At 45.7% G+C, this 19024-nt stretch overlaps 1 protein-coding gene across 2 annotated transcripts in view; it reads right to left on the bottom strand.

Annotated features, from left to right (window-relative positions):
• espn (espin) overlaps nt 1-19024 on the bottom strand; it is a 52729-nt gene that overhangs the window by 22955 nt on the left and 10750 nt on the right. For both annotated transcript variants that reach the window (XM_064297841.1, XM_064297842.1), the window contains exons 3-8: nt 17630-17816; nt 16923-17105; nt 14691-14822; nt 11877-12105; nt 9760-10043; nt 1454-1612 (exon numbers count right to left, since the gene is read on the bottom strand). In XM_064297841.1, coding sequence (XP_064153911.1) covers nt 1454-1612; nt 9760-10043; nt 11877-12105; nt 14691-14822; nt 16923-17105; nt 17630-17816 — 1174 coding nt within the window. The remainder of the gene's footprint in view (nt 1-1453; nt 1613-9759; nt 10044-11876; nt 12106-14690; nt 14823-16922; nt 17106-17629; nt 17817-19024) is intronic.

The following is a 19024-nucleotide window of genomic DNA, read 5'->3' as shown; positions in this document are numbered from 1 at the left end:
AAGCCTCTTCATTTAACTTTAAACCATAAATCTATATTTTTCATGTACAAACAACCTGTAACTCATCAACAAATGGGGGAATAACCGTTTCCTACTTCACAGTTTACGAAGACTGTATTTCTTCAGTCTACACCCTTGTTTTTTACTATAAAGCCCAATTGTAATTGATTCTAATCATGGTAGGGTCACTCCAGGACAATTCATCATATTTAATGCTGACAAAAATTTTATTTCAGGGGTTTTCAGTACTGTTATTTTTGACCCAGAGGATGACAAGAAAGTTAAAACAATAGTTTTACACTTGAATTATTGTTAATATTGAGAGCTAACGGATCGGTAATCGCGTGGAATGGAGAGGAGGTGGTCCCCCACTAACTAGCTGTGGGCCACAATCGTAGCAGGACGGTTCCATGACCTGAATACAGCCTGAATTTACTCAGCAGGGAGTGGACTCCAGTCCCAAAGGGAACAGAGTGATAAATGTATGTGCACAACATTGAGAACAAAGGCACATAGGTGTGTGTGTGTGATATTACTGTAAGAAGTAACAAGGGTATTTTCAGTACTCTCACTTGTGTTCACAAACTCTGTGAGCTTTTTGTATTGTTCGCTTAAATGTCCTATGAGCTGAATGGATACTTTAAGCAATAGATAATCTATTATTACAAACATTTTTTAATATGTTTGAACCTTTGTTTTTTTTAGTTATGTTGTTATTCCATCACATTTGCAATCCATTTATTCAGCTGGATATTTACTGAAGCAATTCAGGTTAAGCACTTTGCTCAACGATATAACAGCAATGGCATTCCTACCTTCAAACATAAAACCTTGGGAGTTGCAAACCCAGTTCCCTATCCATTATGCTACACTGCCACCTCTACTTTCTTTAGAGGGATGCTACTTTATTTAAGCTGCCCCTTAAGATAACTTGACAGTCACTGCCAAATTCAGAGGTCTGTCTTTGAAATGTTTATTATTATTTTTTAAAAGACCCCTCTCCACCTGGCAAACAGCTCCTTGTGCAGCTGCAGATACAGCTGACGGAAAGCCTCCCAATGGTGGGAGTGCGCCATTTTGGTGCATTTGTCGGTACTGGCCGGTGAGGAGGTAGAATGCAGCTTGGGCCAAACTCATCTGGGCCACTGTCTGCTGGCCCTCCCTGCTGTGGGTCTAGATGGACACCACCACTGTGCAGCAGAGCGAACCACTCAGTATGTGGTCCACCACTGGATACTGCGCAGAGTAGCACCGAACATGTGTTCACCTTTCAGACCTCTACATTGAGTCAAGTTGTCATGGCCACTGGTCTTTAACATGGCTTCCACTGCAAAGCTTCCATCCTGAGGCTCCCCTCTTCATTCTGCACAGCAGGTGAGATGAGCCCTAATCGCAGGTGGAGAGGGACGCTAGGGGACGCTGGCGGGTTTTGGCGGGGCGGGGTCGAATTTACCTCCTCGTTAGGTGCCATGGCTCCGGTCCCAGGGTGGTCGGCTGCGCTGCTGCCCAGGGCCTTGTAGTAGTCCCCAGTGCTGGGTTGCTTGTTGAAGTTTCGGGACTTCCTGTTGGAGTCGACTCTGCGTAGCCGGTCCGGGTTTTCAGCTGGAGCCAACTGCCAAAACAAAGGTGAAGTGAGGAGTCTCAGAACAAATGAAAATCAAGGTATTCCTATATTCCAGAGTGCGACCAAATTATATCTGTTAAGAGTTAAATTGACACTGTTCAAGTTGGATTAACAGTGGACATATTAATGTGTACTAAGAGAAGTAAACCATGGTCATTTAGCCGTTTGTTTCCTTCTTCATTCTTTCAGATCAAGTGAGCCCCTAGCCAGCGAAAAAATAGGCATGAAAAAAAGATTTGGCCATTAATTTGCTTTTCTGCCTTTAAATGCACAGCATTTGGGCCAGAAATCGAATCCTTTCAAAAAAAAAAAAAAAAAAAAAAAAGAAAAAAAGAGCATTAAACTAACCAGCTCATGTAAGATTTGTGTTCAGATGCAACGTACAGATGATGGCCAAAGTGCTACATTTTTCTCCTTCAAATATACAAAAGACAATTTTCTTAACAGCACAGAAAAATATGACTAGATTAATTTGAGGTAACGTGCAGACAGGCCTTTCCGCAAGGTCAGCAAATCCACATGACAAACACAGCGGCTGAACAGCCAGAGGAATAGCCAGAGGGACCTCAGGCAGAGGAACAGACGGGCTTTATGTTGCCTTCAACTGGATGCAAACGTTGCAGCTAAGCCCTCGGGGAGACTTCCTTGTATGGAGTCAGAAGTTCACCGGACAGGCACATAATCAAACGAGGCGGATGGTCAATCTCTGCTCTTGCACGCTCTCTCTCTCTCTCTCTCTCTCTGCAGTCGTCTGCTGTTTAACTGCAGGTCTGAAGTCACATGGAACCTTAGTTCACACCAGTCCTGGGTCAAATACGTATTTGTTTGGATTCAAATACTTTTTTGTGCTCTATTGATCTTGCCTGGTGTAATTGAGTCTGCCAATATGACCAGAAGGTGGGATTTGCACTTTTTGAGAGTATTTAATTGGTTCCAATACACCAGACAAGATCAGTAAAGCGTAGAAGAGTATTTGAATCCAAAATAAATACGTATTTGACCCAGGTCTGGTTCACACTATTGGTGCCACCATCTCAGACCACAACAAAAGAAACTTACAAACCCCCTCAAAGTATCAGTATTACAGAGTGGTGGGCAGGTGGGCTATTGTTGAACAGTCTGGAAATTTCCAGATGTCCTGATCAACCCAAGCAGAAGCTGCTTTACCTGCCTGTCCTGGATTTACCTAATGCAAAGACTGAATTTGCATTGCAGATCCAATAGTGAATCCACCAGGAAAGCTACAAAATGTGAAATCACTAGAGATCTGATTTTTTTACTGCGTGTCGCCCATGATGAGATCTTCCACATTCACCAAGATTCACCATGATCAGATCTTCCACATTCACCATGATGAGAACATCCACATTCACCAAGCATGCACCATGATCAGATCTTCCACATTCACCCAAGCATTCACCATGCTCAGATCATCCACATTCACTGAGTAGATGGCTTAAACTGACCTAATGCATTACAGATAGCCATTACATTGTACAGCACTGACAGCATACAACTCAGCAATTCACAAAAATATTTTAGCGCTTTTAAATCAAAGCTTCATTATTTGTTATTAGCATTTTTGTAAACAAGTAAAGGTGTGTGTAAATGCACTGGACAATCTAATAATTTCTCAGATATATTTATGAGTGTGTATTCTTTCTAAATTCAGTTACAACCACCACACTTTAAACACAAAGCATTTTATGTAGTTGTCTCTCTAAAAACCCAAGAGCACAGATGTCACCGTGTGATGATACAAGACCATTTTGCACCCGATTTTCCTCAATTTAAAGAGAGCGACTCCGTAAATGTAGCCAGCTGGTGTATGGACTCCCACAATGCACATACTGACAGCTGTCAGTCAGGTTACACATCTATCCCATGATCCTTCCGCCATACTCGCCATGACAACCTGTTTGCATTTGCACTGTTGACTCATCATTCCAGTAACAAGGGAGCCGTATGGAGTTATGGGAAATGAAACACAAGCGAATGCTAATGGATTTCATTGTCATGAGCTGGGGGGTGGGGGGGTACTTCCACAATGGGCCCCCCCCATAATGGCTAAGAGACTCCTGCGTGACACACACACACATCTGCCAAGCATTAATTCAGCTCGACTCTGTGTTCAGTGGACACCTGGTGATGACTCAGGCTACCTGGCCCCCTCTGATCTTTATGTACACAGATGTGCCTGTTCCTTCTACCTGCAGACGGATGAAGGTCAGCACAATTAACCTTACCGGTCCTTCCCGGCAGAGCTGCCAATCAAAAAATATAGCAAAGATATATAGCAAATATCCATCAAGTAACACCTGCTCGACTCAATTTACAAACCCTTTACAAGGTTGCATCAAATTGAATTACCAATGTGGAAAGCACAAAAAACCTTACAATTTCAGATTATAAATATGTTTTTAGCAAGCTAGGAGCAGCCCATACAAAATTATAATAACTAACTTAAAGAAACCAGAAGTGGGAAAAATAAAGTTGTGGGCAGCTTTTTATTTATTAAATATGTAGTAAATACATGTTTCAATGTGCAGTCAATATGGTTCTCAAACCCGCAAAACCTTAAAATTGACTTTTTCTGCTTCAGCCGACCAAAGCCACCCCCCCCCCCCAAAAAAAAAAAAAAAAAACATATGCAGCCTTCCCTGACCTCCCTACCAGTAGCCATATAACTGCCTTTTATCATTGTTTATGGCCTTTTCTCCCTGATGTCCAATGCTTTGAGATTCCTTCTGAAAATCACTCCACAAATCAAATATTATTATTTATTATTATTTGTACAACCATAAATCAGATAACTCTTGAACTATATATACATGAGGATATCATAAATGTAGCCTGAATGTATCAAGTAGACATTTGTATTGTAACACCAGCCCAGCACCGAGAGACTCAAAAGATTCAAATCACAGATTATCATACAATTACTGAAACACAAACACAAGCACTGGGGAACAACCAACTGCCTTCCCTGCCTCATTATAAAAAGTTAGTAAGAGTAATAACAAAACCGTCGTCATGAACACATTATCCGAATGTTTCATAATAATTCAAAAAGATGAGAGGGTTCCTAACAATTATATTGTGAAGCATATCGCATGTCAGCTGACCATAATCTAGCTGAAAGAAAAAAGTACTCCCTGAGATGAAATCACCTGAATCAGCACTATTACAAAGCGCATACATCCCAATGGTACTAGTGTGTAAACGAAACTTGTAAAAAAAAACTGCTCTTCAGATGATATCCCCGTGTAAATCCAGCTCAATTTGTGCCTATTACTCCTCAGACTGCAGCATAAAACTTTGAGATGAACCAGCCACACAATTTCAGTCTGAACGAATCTACAAGTGACAGCCCGTTTAACTCCGCATTAACTGCAGACACAGCACCGCGGATCTAAACTCCAGCATTGCAGTCTTACCGTGAAACTTCCCCCACTCACAGACGCCGGGCTCAGAGACACAGAAAAAGCCCAGAGGTGCAGAAAAGCCAGGTGTCACCAGATCCCCGTTCCACAACACCTGTGTCACTTTACCTGCCCTCTCACTTTACCCAGGCCCTTCATCAATAAAGCAGGCCTATCACATCGCGGCAGAATGACATCACCGCCAACCTTCTGACCAACCGCAGCGCAGAAAGCCCTGACCCTATGCAAATCACGGAGCAAAAGAATGAGGCATAACGCGGACTCAAATCTCACGGGCATTGGGAGATTACATTGTTCCTGGCAGCAATATTTTGACTGGCTCTGAATAAGAGCAGCACACATTTACAGAAAATATTAAACCCTTTTAGTGATAATAACACACGTCAGTAAATAAGCGGCACCATAAACAGAGAGCCGTGAGAACAGGGATTTGGAAACACGTTTGTGAGTGCCATAGTGCCACCTGCCAGTAAGCAAACAACGGGCAGGTACGCAAAACTTAACACCCCTCCAAACGCACGAGAAAGACACGTCGCATTGAAAAATGGCATTCGGAACCGATGAAATTCGGTGTTAAATTAGGTCATACGTAATACACACATCTGCTTCAGAATCAATAAAAACCTCACCCAGCGGGGTCATTGGAAACAGTTTTTTTTTTTCAGGAACAAAATCATTTTTCATGAATCATGGACTTTAATTTAGAGGCATTTTTAAATCAAATACCAAACCGGCGTCACAAACGCATTTAGGCTTGGTTTTGCAGGAGGAGAAAAGCAGAAGTGATGTTAGCCCGAGGGCTGCGCGGTGTTTATCATGGGATCATGGCAACGCTGCTGGACGAGAGCGGTTACCAGGCGCGCGAGTTTCTATGGTGCTCTGGACAGATTGTTTTTCCCCGGACCTTTTGTGCGGGGATCTTTGTGCCGGCGCTTTCTCTTCTCCTCCATCAAGCGCAATTAAGAGCACCTCTTTGTGCCCCAGAGTGCAGGCGCTGCGTTTAATTGTTAATGAGGGTGAGCCTGGGGCTCGTCACCTGGGCGCAGGGGGCAGGTGAGAGGGAGAGCTAATTAAAAGCCCTCCCCCTAGACCTCGTCCGCCTCGCGCGGGAGCCGAGCAACGAGGACCTGTTCCCAGGGCAGCCCCCCCCCCCCACCCCCACCCCACCCCACCACGCAGTCTTTAAGGCGTTTTGAAGGCTTTAAAGCCTCTAAATTTGCACACAGACTAGTGGGGACTGCCATTTAGGTGACCCCGGCTTTTTTTTTTACTGAAAATTGTGTCAACTGAATAAAAACATGCAAGAATCGCAAAATAAAAATGACTAGACACTTACTCTGGATGTTCAGAATGCCCTGTACATTTATGTGTTGTAAAAGAATGTGGGAGGCCTCACTGAATATGCTGGACGAGCTCCAGACACAATTTTTTTTCTGAGAGCAAAAGATGTTTCAGACTAATATTCTTTGACCTGGAAATGAATCAGCCTTTTGTGAAGAGAAAATCACCAGCAGAGAACTCTTCAGAGGGAAAAGGGCTTTAGCAAAAATCTCCTAAAGTGCTCCCTGAATCTGGCTTCAAAGGAGAAAAATCTCACTTCAGCAGTTACAAACGGTCAGCCCTTGTGGTTATCTCCACAGTGCTTTCACTCTAAGCGTATAATTCAGCAGTGTGTGGCGTATGCATTTTGGCAAAGAGCCCTCATGTACCGCAAACATAATAGAAATGAGTGAGTGCCAACCTTTTGGTTCTTATCGCTGTTTCCAGGCCTTTCAGGACTAGGAAGTGTTGCTGCATTCCAGTGAAATGCATTGTGTGTATGTGTGTGTGTGTGTGTGTGTGTGTGTGTGTGTGTGTGTGTGAGTGTGTGTGTGTGTGTGTGTGAGTGTGTATGTGTGTAGTATATTTGTGCATGTGTATAGTATGTGTTAAGTGAATGTGTGTGTGTGTGCGTGGGTGTGTGTGTGAGTACGTGTATTTTTCACAGCAATAACAACGTTGGCTTGTAAAACATTTCCCAAATTTAGGATCGGGAAGTAATGAACGTACATTGTACAGTAATGAATGTCATGCACAATTTTAGTGGGATTAAGACAGAGTCTCACCCTTTGTGGCAATAATGGTCTATGGCCAGAGTGTTTACATTGGAGTCCACAGGACGACAGACCAATTAGTGGAATTAAGAGTCTGCCCATCACAGAGCTCATCGGCGCTACTGACGGGCAAAGGGGGCTGGATGATGAGGCGTCTCATTAATGGCCAGGAACAATTAGCGCGTTGTGAGGCTGTTTCCTGGGCTCCTGGGCAAAGCATGGACATGGGTTAACCGCTGGGCAAAGGCAGTGATTAGCAGGCAGCCCCCACGCAGGCAGCGGGGGGGGGGGGGTTGGGTTGGGTTGGGTTGTCTGTGTCCCTTAACCCTGCGGTGGATCTGTTCAGCCTCGCTCCAATTACTTTCCGTCGCTTCATTGGTCCCCCCGAGAGTCGTTACCAGCTCAATGAGGTGAGGGGAACGCAGAGGAAGAGCCCTGGTGCAAAGCCCCTCTGCTGCAGTGAGGAAAAGCAGCCTGGTCCTCACTCCAACACACTCTAAAGGGGCTGCCTCCCACCCACCCTAAGCCCTAAGCCCTCAGCCCAGAACCCTCAGCATGCTCACTTTCAAACTACGCTTTGAAGAGTAGTGTCCTCGGAATGTTTTTTCAAAATTTTAAGGTAGTGTTCTAGAACTCCATTGCTTTCAATTATGATTGTTACATCAGCATCAGAATATTCAGTTAAGAATGTTCTCATCACATATTTGCGATCTCACACCTTAAAGGGTGAAAACCAAGGCTGATGCAGGGACTTATCTCGCTTATAACCTTTTGAGTTTGAGCTTCAAGCTTTATGCTTTCCTGCCACCTCTGTGCTTTTCAGACACACAGCGACGCCTGACACGGCTGTCAGTCACAGCTTAGCCACGCCCTAAACCCTATTTAACAGTCCCCCGGGTAATTTGCCCGCAGTAGCAGCTGTTCCGAAAATACTCTGGGGCCCGAGGAAGGCTGTTTGATTAGCCTGCACTCCACTGAGATAAGACATCATTAGCAACTCAGTAACACAATCCAGCAGAGATGATTAAGCTCTTTATACTGCAAGTACATTGTATTTCTTAAGATTCCTGCAGAGCCTGGTGGTATTCAGAAGTGCTGGGTGCGCGGTTTAAAATGAATGCATTTTTAATAGGACTGTTACGGGAATAAGCCATTGACCCTCCAGCTAATCGCACACTGCAGCTCTGGCACAGGTGCAACATTGATCCCTCTGTCATCTCCGGCTTTCCTCCTCAGACATTAGCGCTGGAGTCCCTCCCTAACCTGTCTGCAGCTCTGGGGGATGGGATGTGTGCACAGTATCCGTGGCAACAACATTAAAAATCATCAAAAGCTCCCAATGAAGTCCAGCATCTTTTTTGATTTGTAAATATGGTTTTGAGAGCAAGATCTTCCTACGGTTCCTAACTCACTTTTGACAAGTTATGCGCTTAGCTAAATGAGTAGCACTTTAATGTAATAACCACTGACCCTTACAGCCTACTCTTCCTAAAGCTGCAAGAGCATTTTGGATACCGGGTACCAATGACTTTAAAGCCCTTAACTTATGTTTAGAATTTGTATGCGATTATATTATCCTCCAAATCGGTCTGATAGCATAAAGGTTTGTCTGTAACTGAGACCATTACTGCAAATATTGCTTCATTTTGGGTTCCTTTAGCATTCAGTTCATTCTCTCTGTCGTCGATACAAATTTATGCAAAAAAAGTACCATACAGATTTCATTTTCACCTGGAAACACGGCTGAAGTAAAATACATTTTTAAAAAATTAAAAAATAAATAAATAAAATGGCCCTATCACAAAATACAAATAAAGTGCCCAAGCACAAAAATTTGAACTGGGAAAATATTATAACCTCTTAAAAGTTACAATACAATTTAATAAACAGTATAAAACCATCCCACCAACCCTCCCGTACATGGAGTCAACCACAGCCACAAATAAACTCTCAACCTGTGGGAGACACTGTTAACTGTTTGTTGAACACTTTATGAGACACACCCTAATTTACAAGGGGACACGTTTTGCAGCAACGATCTGCTGCGTGTGTGCTTGTGCGTAAGTGTGTGAGTGTGTTCATCTATGTGTGCTTGAGTGTGTGTATGTGTGTGTGCATATATCTGTGTGTGTGTGTGTGCGCGTGTGTGCATGCCTGAGTGTATATATCTGTGTGTATGCGTGTGTGTACATGCGTATGTTTGTGTGTGTATATACCTGTGTGCGCATGCGTGTGTGTGTGTGTGTGTGTGTGTGTGTGCATGCCTGTGTGTATGTGTGTGTGTGCACATGCGTGTGTTTGTGTGTGTATATATCTGTGTGTGCATGCGTGTGTGTGTGTGTGTGTGTGCATGCCTGTGTGTATGTGTGTGTGTGCACATGCGTGTGTTTGTGTGTGTATATATCTGTGTGTGCATGCATGTGTGTGTGTGTGTGTGTGTGTGAGTGTGCATGCCTGTGTGTATGTGTGTGTGTGCACATGCGTGTGTGTGTGTGTGTGTGTGAGTGTGCATGCCTGTGTGTATGTGCGTGTGTGCACATGTGTGTGTGTGTGTGTGTGTGTGTGTGTGTGTGTGTGTGTACATAGAGCAGGTCCTTACCTCTCCCTTATTGGCATCAGTGTCCACATGCCTCAGGCTGTTCTTCACCTTCAGGTAGACCGCTGCAGAGGGCTGCTCTTCAGGCGGCTTGGGTGGGGGGTAGCCAGGGTGGGGGGGCGGCACCTGCGTGCTGTCGGGTAGTGGCGGTGGAGGGGGCGGGAAAGCCGGAGGAGGGGGCGGAGACACATCTCTGGGCATGTCCATGCTCTGCGTTCCTGCCCCCACGTCCGGATTGAGCATGTCCATATAGGTCTGCATGTCCGAGATGGCTGTATCTGAGGCACCTTCAACAAGGGAACCAAGGAGCACTCCCATCATGCAATGCCAGGACACAATTACATTACATCATCAAGACTTCTGCTGAGAACGTCCATATATGACTCATTCCTGTGTGAGCATGATAAAACAGGGGTTCTCTGTTCTCAAATGCTGTCGAAAAAAAGAAAAGATCATTTCAATAATACAATGTTCATGGTTGATGGACAGGCGGGGGGGAAGGAGAGAAAACTGAAGTGACGGATTATTTATTTATTTTTACTTGACTACTTCTGTTGCAGGTACACTCTACAAACAGTGGTTCATTGCAAGGACCTGAATTCCAGCATCCCACCAGCCACTGGCACATGCACAGACAGGCACCAGCATGATGAAGCTTATGACCCCAGCCCTAGGACAATACGAGTGCCTTCTTGACTACAGAAATATTTTTTTGGCAGCACTAGTGCCCTTTGCCCCCATCCACACACCCCTCCTGGTCCACGATCACAATCTACCCCCCAAGCCCCCTGCATCTAATTGTCTGATTTTCAGCATATGCTCGATGACTGTAATTTACTGCTGAATTCAGTGTGGATCATGGAAATGGTAATCAAGAAATATATTTAAAAACAAAAAAATCAAACTGCAGCAGTTAAATGAATTCAAAATGAATTTTATCTACTCTGTTACAAAGAGGCATGCTTAAAGCATATCATATTATTCTTGTCTCCACTCAGACAGAATCACTAATCTGAAAATCAATCAACCGGAGGCTATACCGAAATACACAAAGGATGACATTCAACATCTTTCCACTAGGTGGCAGTCCTTGCCTTTTTTCCCCAATGCAAGCTACAGCCTTGGCAGACAGTAACAAAGCCGTGGGGTTAGCTACAGTACATGACACATTTTTTCCACTTGAATGGGTAGTGCTGTTGCCACCACTGTTCTAATAATAGAGAACATATCGCATTAACCACCAAAAGATTTAACGTGATGTACAAGAAGAACTATCATACAGGGCCCTCAGCTTTGAGTAAAAGCACCATGTTTGAAAACTCTTTCAGCTTCTTTAAATCACTGCCATCCCCGCAAATAACTTGTGTTACATAAGACAGTGTTGAATGTGGATGCAGTGTGTGTGCGTGTGTGTGTAGTGTGTGTGTGTGTGTGTGTGTGCATGTGTGTAGTATATTTGTGTGTGTGTGTGTGTGTGTGTGTGTGTGTATAGTGAGTATGTCTGTGTGTGTGTGAGCATAGTGTGTGTGTACATGTGTGGAAGTGCGTATGTGTGTGTAGTATATTTGTGCATGTGTATAGTATGTGTAAAGTGAATGTGTGTATTGTGTGTGTGTGTGTGTGTGTGTTAGTGTGTATGTGTGTATGTGTGTGTGTATGTGTGTGAGTGTGTGTGTATGTGTGTGTGAGAGTGTGTGTGTGTGTGTGTGTGTGTGTATGTGTGTGAGTGTGTGAGAGTGTGTGGGTGTGTGTGTGTGTATGTGAGTGTGTGTGTGTGTATGTGAGTGTGTGTGTGTGTGTGTGTGTGTATGTGTGTGAGTGTGTGTGTGTGTGTGTGTGTGTGTGAGTGTGTGTGGTGTGTGTGTGTGTATGTGTGTGAGTGTGTGTGTGTGTGTGTGTGTGAGAGACAGAGTGTGTGTGTGTGTGTGTGTGTGAGAGAGTGTGTGTGTGTGTGTATGTGTGTGTGTGTGTGAGAGAGTGTGTGTGTGTGTGTGTGTATGTGTGTGTGTGTGTGTGTGTGGTGTGAGTTGTATGTGTGTGTGTGTGTGTATGTGTGTGTGTGTGTGAGAGAGTGTGTGTGTGTGAGTGTGTATGTGTGTGCGTGTGTGTGTGGTACTCACTGGTGGAGGCCTGTGCAGGAGGAGCAGTGCTCCTCTTCTCCCCTGTACTGGACTGGCTGGAGTTGCAGGAGTCGTAGTTGGACAGGGTGCTGGAGGGGGAGCCCACTTCAAAGCGGGCTGGCTGCACCGAGGAGGACATGGTGGTGTTGGGGGAGGAGAGCCCAGAATCGGGCTGCTTGTACTCCAGGTCGACGGAGGGGTCCCGGGACAGCAGACGGTGCTCCACACTCTGCGGGGCGCAAGCGCACAAAATTATCTTACTGTATCTATGCTGGTTAACTAGGCTCCTGCGTCATGTCTGGGGCCAGCTGTGCGTTTAGCGTGCTGAGCTGAGGATGGCGGCTGCGCAGCTCGCCTGGCAGACTGCAGAGGGAGTAGAACCAAGCAGGGATCACACACTTCGGGGGACACACACACGGGAGTCCGTACTCTCCCCAACTGACAGCGACGTTACAGCGGTAAGACGAGTTTACCACCGGTCATTCCGAACCGGTCACACTAATGATAGAACACGGTTGCGAGGCTGAAGCCGAAAGGCGAGAGAGGGTCAGTGCCGACTTGTGAACGCGGCGGAGTCGTTACTGTTTCACGTGCAATACAGGAAGAGTAAGATGTGTGCGAATGTTGGGGTCCTGGGTGGTTTGTGCTGATAAGGCACTGTTCTAGCGCAGGGGTGGACCCCACGGTCTGGTATCACACCTGGACCATGCTAGAGCAGACTGAGACTGGCAGCCACAGAGGGGGGGAGGTGGGGGGGGGGGGGGGGGGCACCAAATGCTGTCAAAGAAAAGAAAAGATCATTTCAATAATACAATGTTCATGGTTGATGGACAGGCGGGGGAAGGAGAGAAAACTGAAGCGATGGATTATTTATTTATTTTTACTTGACTACTTCTGTTGCATGTACACTCTACAAACAGTGGTTCATTGCAAGGACCTGAATTCCAGCATCCCACCAGCCACTGGCACATGCACAGACAGGCACCAGCATGATGAAGCTTATGACCCCAGCCCTAGGACAGTACGAGCGCCTTTTTGACTACAGCAATATTTTTTTGGCAGCACTAGTGCCCTTTGCCCCCATCCACACACCCCTCCTGGGCCACAATCACAATCTACCCCCCAAGCCCCCTGCATCTAATTGTCTGATTTTCAGAATATGCTCTCCTCCATATGGTCTGTGCACGGCCCTGCTGGGCTCTGTATAAACTCCCTAGTCTGCTAAACTGCAAACCCAGGCAGCAACACAAGCCTCTTACTCATACACAGTCCCTCACTAAGCATCCAATGAACCTTTTACTCACTTCCAACCCACTAACTGTCAATCAGTCAATATGTCAGCATGTAAAAAAATTTAACTCTAAATTTAAGCTGGAAGTAGCTGGAGGTGCAAAATACCGTCTGGAAAATCTCTGCATTAAACATGTCTTCCAGTATATCCTTTCGTTAAAACAACACTTAAAATGTAAGCCACTCTCTTTAAAATAAATCTAACATGTCTAAACCCAACATAAGCTCCAGTAAGTATGACTTTGATTCATGGAAATATGGCCACATCAGCAGTTTCAAAGGTCTGGTATCATCCACCACACCGTACCATGAAATAGAAAAGAATCTACATTTCTTGCCTGATCAAAGTCAATTTAAATACATGAATACCGTCACACAATTGCAAAAATCCAAATATGCATAGTAACTGCTTCTAACCATGTAAAAACTGGTTAGAAGCAAGGATTCACTTAACAACAGCGTAAAACAAAACAGGTAACGTGTAACACAGAAAGGCAGCTAGACTCCAGCTCTAATCAACCCAGCTGGGTTTTCACCATAGCAAACAGTATCACAGCAACCACCTGTGCTGACACAACGTGCTTCAAATTATTACATCGCTTCAACACGAAGGTGAAAAAAAAAAATGAGAACAGCAACAAGGTCAGCCTTACGTGACCGGCCCCCATGGCCACTCAACCTGTAGCCGCCGCGCGCCGTCCCACTGCCCTCGGCTCCATCCTGGGGCTGATTGCCAAAGCTGCAGCGGAGCCCAGCCCAGCCCAGCCCACGGCGCGGAGCCCCAGGCACAGGGGGGAGGAACAACACGCGAATGTTCTGAGTGTTCCGCTCTCCTGGGGCCTCTGGCACGCTGTCCCCCGGGGGGGGGGGGGGGGGCGGGGACGCAAGCCATGGACCTGAGAGGCTGTGCAGCTGCTAAATGACTCTTGCAATTAAAGAAGGTAATGAGAACAATGTGTCCGTAAGGCTGCTCTGCCAGCCTGGGAAAGCAGTGTCTGTTTTGTTGTAGATACTGTGTGTGAGTTGCGTGGGGGGGGGGGGGGGGGCACGGGGAGGGTGTCACAGAGAGCACTACAGTGGCACCAGTGGAAAAGGCTTTTATCACTGAAAAGGGTTTGTTTTATAAGTAGGAAGGAGTGTAACGAAGGGAAAGGCATTTTATCAGTAAAGCTATGTTTTTTTTTTTTTTTTTAAGAGAGGGGTCTTGGGGTCATCTCAAACCATGTAATCACGAAGGAAAATTTTAAAGACAGCATGTGCCAAGACAAATGCAGAAATCTCTGAAGCTGGTCAAAACTGAACTGGTTCCAGAAGTTTGTTTTTATTCCTCATTACACTCATTTGTCTGTAATGCACATTACACTTGTTTGTCTGTACCGCAATTACACTCATTAGTCTGTACTGCACATCACACTCATTTCCCTGCACTGCACATGAGCAGCACAGCTCAGTGTGGGGAGGGGTCAAAGAGGGGAGGGGCCGAGAGGTGGCTGGGCGCTCCTGGTTGCGGGCGGCGACGCTCACCATGTTCTCCACGGTGCGCAGGTACTTGGCACACTGGGTCTGCCCGTTGTACTCGGCCAGGTCCGCCGCGGTGAAGCCATCCTGGTCCCGAATGCCCAGATCCGCCCCGTTCACCACCAGGATCTGGCAGCACTGCCGGAGGACAGGGACCGGCGTGAGCCACAGCACACGCATGAGGGTGAGGAGGGAGGGAGAGAGGGAAGGGGGTGCAGGACGTAACCTTAACAGAGTCTAAAAGCCAAAAGACTGCAGGTTCAATTCCCTGGTGTGGCACTGCGGTAGTAACTTTCTGAATGGTACCAAAGGGCTTTAGTGCATACCTATGTAAAATGAAATATTTGCCTGAGCAATGTAATTTGCCCTAAATAAGAATGACCGCTAAGTAAATACATAATGGAATGGAATTTAAAATGCATAGTAAAGCAGTATTAAATGTATTAATGTGACATAAGGAGGTTAATGAGCATTACACAAAAATTTAAGTGGGCTCCTTAAAAAAAAAAGAAAAAAAAAAGAAGTGGGGTATTAGTGGGGTTTGTACTGACAGAAGATGATGTACAGATGGCAGGCGAGCTGCTCCCTATCAGTCCAATCATCATCAACGTTATTTTTCACACCCTACAGAAGAACACTTCCTACGTGGCCTGGTTTTACAGGATCGGCTCAAAGAGCCGTTTTCACAGCAGCTGTGTAGCGTGGAAGCTTCTGGGAACAGACAATGCTGACCTGCTCTCACTGAACCAGTTTCCCCATTGTCCCCTGTGATGGTTATAAAGTTACACACATCTCACTGCTGAACTATATTCCCTCCTTCACTTCCTCTGTCTCTTCATTTCTCCTTTTCATTTCTTTGTAACGGGTGAAATTAAAGGCAAGTCGGGCAGAGTCAGAGGATGATGCTTCACGTGCGGCTCAACGGGAAAACCAGGAGCGCCTAATCGACCAGCAGGGGTCGCTGGTGCGCAATGAGGAATAATCACCCCGGCTGGCTGACACCGTCCCTCCCTGGGCAACGCTAGCACCAATCACACGTTGCCCCACAGGGCTGCAAGCTACAGCCAGCACTGGCATGGTCTGGATTTAATACCAGGATGAGCCACCCAACAGTGTACACCAGCTTAACAGGACTCAGAGTGAAAATGGGGGAACATAAGGTGCTTTAGACTAGGTTTGCCACAGCACTGGATGCACTCTAGACACTGAGAAAAGTGATGAGCTTTGAGGCTGAATGGCCTGTTCTTATGCTTACTGTTCAGTACCTCAGGGGGCAACAAGCTCAACTTGCTTCAAACTGAAGGGATTCAAAGAGTAAGACTCCTCAAGTAGCCTACAGACCAGTACAAAGATATCATTGACTTTAAAATTAGTTTCGGTTTTAGTTCTTCATTATTCAGTGCCACTGCCATTTAATGAAGGTTCCTCTCCATCTCATTAAATCCTTCAGCTGAGAGAAGGTAGCAAATGTGATTACATATTTCAGAAATAACAGCCACCATCAGTCAACTTGCATTGACCTTTCCCTTCTGCGAGATGGAGAATTCAATTCATCTAGAGTGAAAATATCACAAGCTGTGAGGCATCATAAATATCTCAGTGGAAACAGTTAAGGCCTACAGTGTTTTCTTCTCTCAGTTGTAAATTCTTGAAGTGGAGAGGGGATGGGATTGAGCTTGCTTGCTTTGAGGGCTAGCACCTCCCACCTTTCACTCTCAAAATAATCCTATTACCATAATACCAAAACACAGACATGCTCACTAAAAAAGCAGCTTGCAAACATGCTGTACATGAAACACCCAGTAGAAAGTTCCAGATTGTGGAATATTTCCTTTCCTGCTGCTGACTGGCAGCTGCTCAGAGGGCATTGTGTTAGCTACGGAGATGTTATTCACTCCCATAAGGTCATGCAACTGGTACAATGACTAATTAGGCTGTGATACAGAAAAAAACAGGGACCAGATGATAATTGGTCTCTAATTAAGGCCTGTGACAAGGCTTCTAGAAATGTCATCAGTGCAATCAGGATAATCGTAATGACAGGACGAATTACATGGGAGAGTGAATGTGAGGGAAAGTTTATGGGTGAAGGTGTCCACGGGGGGGGGGGCAGCCCTCTATTTTCTAAAACATCAGGAACAGTAATAAGGTGAATAGGACTATAACAGCATTAGGATGCATTCGGAGAGGCGAGAGGTGCACTTTGGGGTCGGGGCCCGGGTCGGGCGGGGTACCCACCTCCAGCTCCCCGTTCTCAGCAGCGTCGTGGAGCGGTGTCCCGCCCGAGCCGTCCAGGGCGATCTCCCCTCCGTGGAGCAGCAGCCAGCTCAGGACCTTGGCGTGGCCCCGGCTGGCGGCAAAGTGCATGGCTGTGGCACCGTCGCTGTCCCGGTCTGTCAGGCTGATCTCCGTGAAGCTCATCTGCATTGAGAACACAAGACAAAAAGTCAGACGCAAAACGGGGCTCACCACCACCATCAACCACACATTGCCTACGCTTTGGAGCTGGTTCTAGACCTGCTGTGAGCTGTTGAATTTTGTTAAACAATCACCGTGATGGGCAGATTGCTATAGCTGAGCTGGTAAGATCATAACCCTACAGACAGGAAGGGTCCTTGATTTGTACTTAAATTTCAATCAAATTTAAGCTGGTCAATTTGGTCCGGCTTGTAACTGTCCGGCTCAAATGCTGATTTATGCAGCTCTGTATCTTTGTCCATGCCTCCTCAATGTATATTCATCAGCAGATCACAAATCACAACACTCTTAGCTTCTGCAACGTCGCAACTGCAGACTGCCATCTGCAAAACAGATAACTGTATCCATCTGCAGAGGTAGTGGTACAAGTGGAAGGGGATCTCCACAGGTGGAAGGGGATATATAACATAGACTGGGGGGAAGAGGGGTGGTATGACATCCCCCCCTGTGGCAATATTAACACTTACCAGCCAGACAAGGACAGTGCTGTGTCCCATCTGGGCAGCAGCGTGCAGAGGTGTCATCCCATCATTGGCTCTGATATGAGGCTCCGCCCCACAGTCCTTCACTAGGTACTGGACAACCTCCAAGTGACCCCCTTGACAGGCCAAGTAAAGGGGTGTGGCACCATTCTTTGTTTGGGCATTGACTACGCTGGAATAGAAACAACAATGACAAGTTTAATAAAAATGAAAGCATTGTGACATCATATCAAACATTCTAATGTCACAGCTGGAAATCCCGCGTGCCTCTCCGCTCTTCACAAAAGACACAAACAGTCAGGAATTTAATTCTAATTTCTGAATAAGTGGGGCTGAGGGCACAGATTCCTACAGAAAACAGCCCGTATGGCATTTCTTACCACAATTCGACAGGTAACAGTAGTAATAATATAGTAAATTAGTCATGAAGATTTTGTGGACTTCAGGATAAATAGTCATAAGTAATGTTCATTTGATCTTTTGGTATTGAGGATATGAAACTGCTCATCAGGAAAGATTTTCAGGCAGGTTGAAACAGAAACATTTGAATATAGGAGATGGCCAGAATGCAGGAGACACTTGTCAGAAGTGTTTCCCTGTGGAGAGAGCACTTATTAAGGTTCAGGCAGAGGGTATGGGGACATCCTGCCTAGGGTCCAGTAGCAGAAAGGCCTGTCCTGGTGCCCTGACCAGCAGACCGACAAGAATTCCCCCATCCCAGATTTTACAGTCAAAGCAGGAGGTCAGGGAATGACAAGTGCTTCCCCCTCTTAATCCGCTAAGATCCACTTAGCTTTATTTGGGCAAGGACTGACAGGTGAGCCATGAGCCCTATAAGGAGATTTGAGATCTCAGTGGCTGTAGCCTGCTAGCTAGCGCATTGGCTGTGAGTCATACGTACTGTCAGACAGCTTCCTCCAACTCCAACATGACCCACCCCTCCTGCACTAATAGGATTATAATGGGTAAAAGCAATGGAGGTCAAGACGTCCTTCGCCTTTCATCATTTTCACAATGAGCTCACTCAAACGTTTACCAGTTATCCGTTTACATTTTTATCTGTGTATGCAGCTACTGGGCAGAGAAGCACAAAATGAATATAAAGACAAAAAATTTTTATAATATGCTGTATGTGTATATGCCAAGGCTGTCTAACCCTGCTCATGGAGATCTACAGCCCACTAAGTTTTCACACCAACCCTAACAAAGCACATCTCATTCAACAGCTGGAGATCTCACTGAGCTGACAATTAGTAGAACCAGGTATGTCAAATTATGGTTGAAATAAAAACCTATAAGATGGTAGATCTCCAGGAACATAGCAGTGGATCTCCAGGAACAGGATAGTGCAGATCTAGCTTACAACACACACACACACAC

The sequence above is a fragment of the Anguilla rostrata genome, chromosome 11 (genome assembly GCF_018555375.3).
Source record: "Anguilla rostrata isolate EN2019 chromosome 11, ASM1855537v3, whole genome shotgun sequence".
Lineage (NCBI taxonomy): Eukaryota > Metazoa > Chordata > Actinopteri > Anguilliformes > Anguillidae > Anguilla > Anguilla rostrata.
The sequence above is the reverse complement of the archived record's forward strand: the minus strand, read 5'-3'. Positions and strand labels throughout refer to the sequence as shown.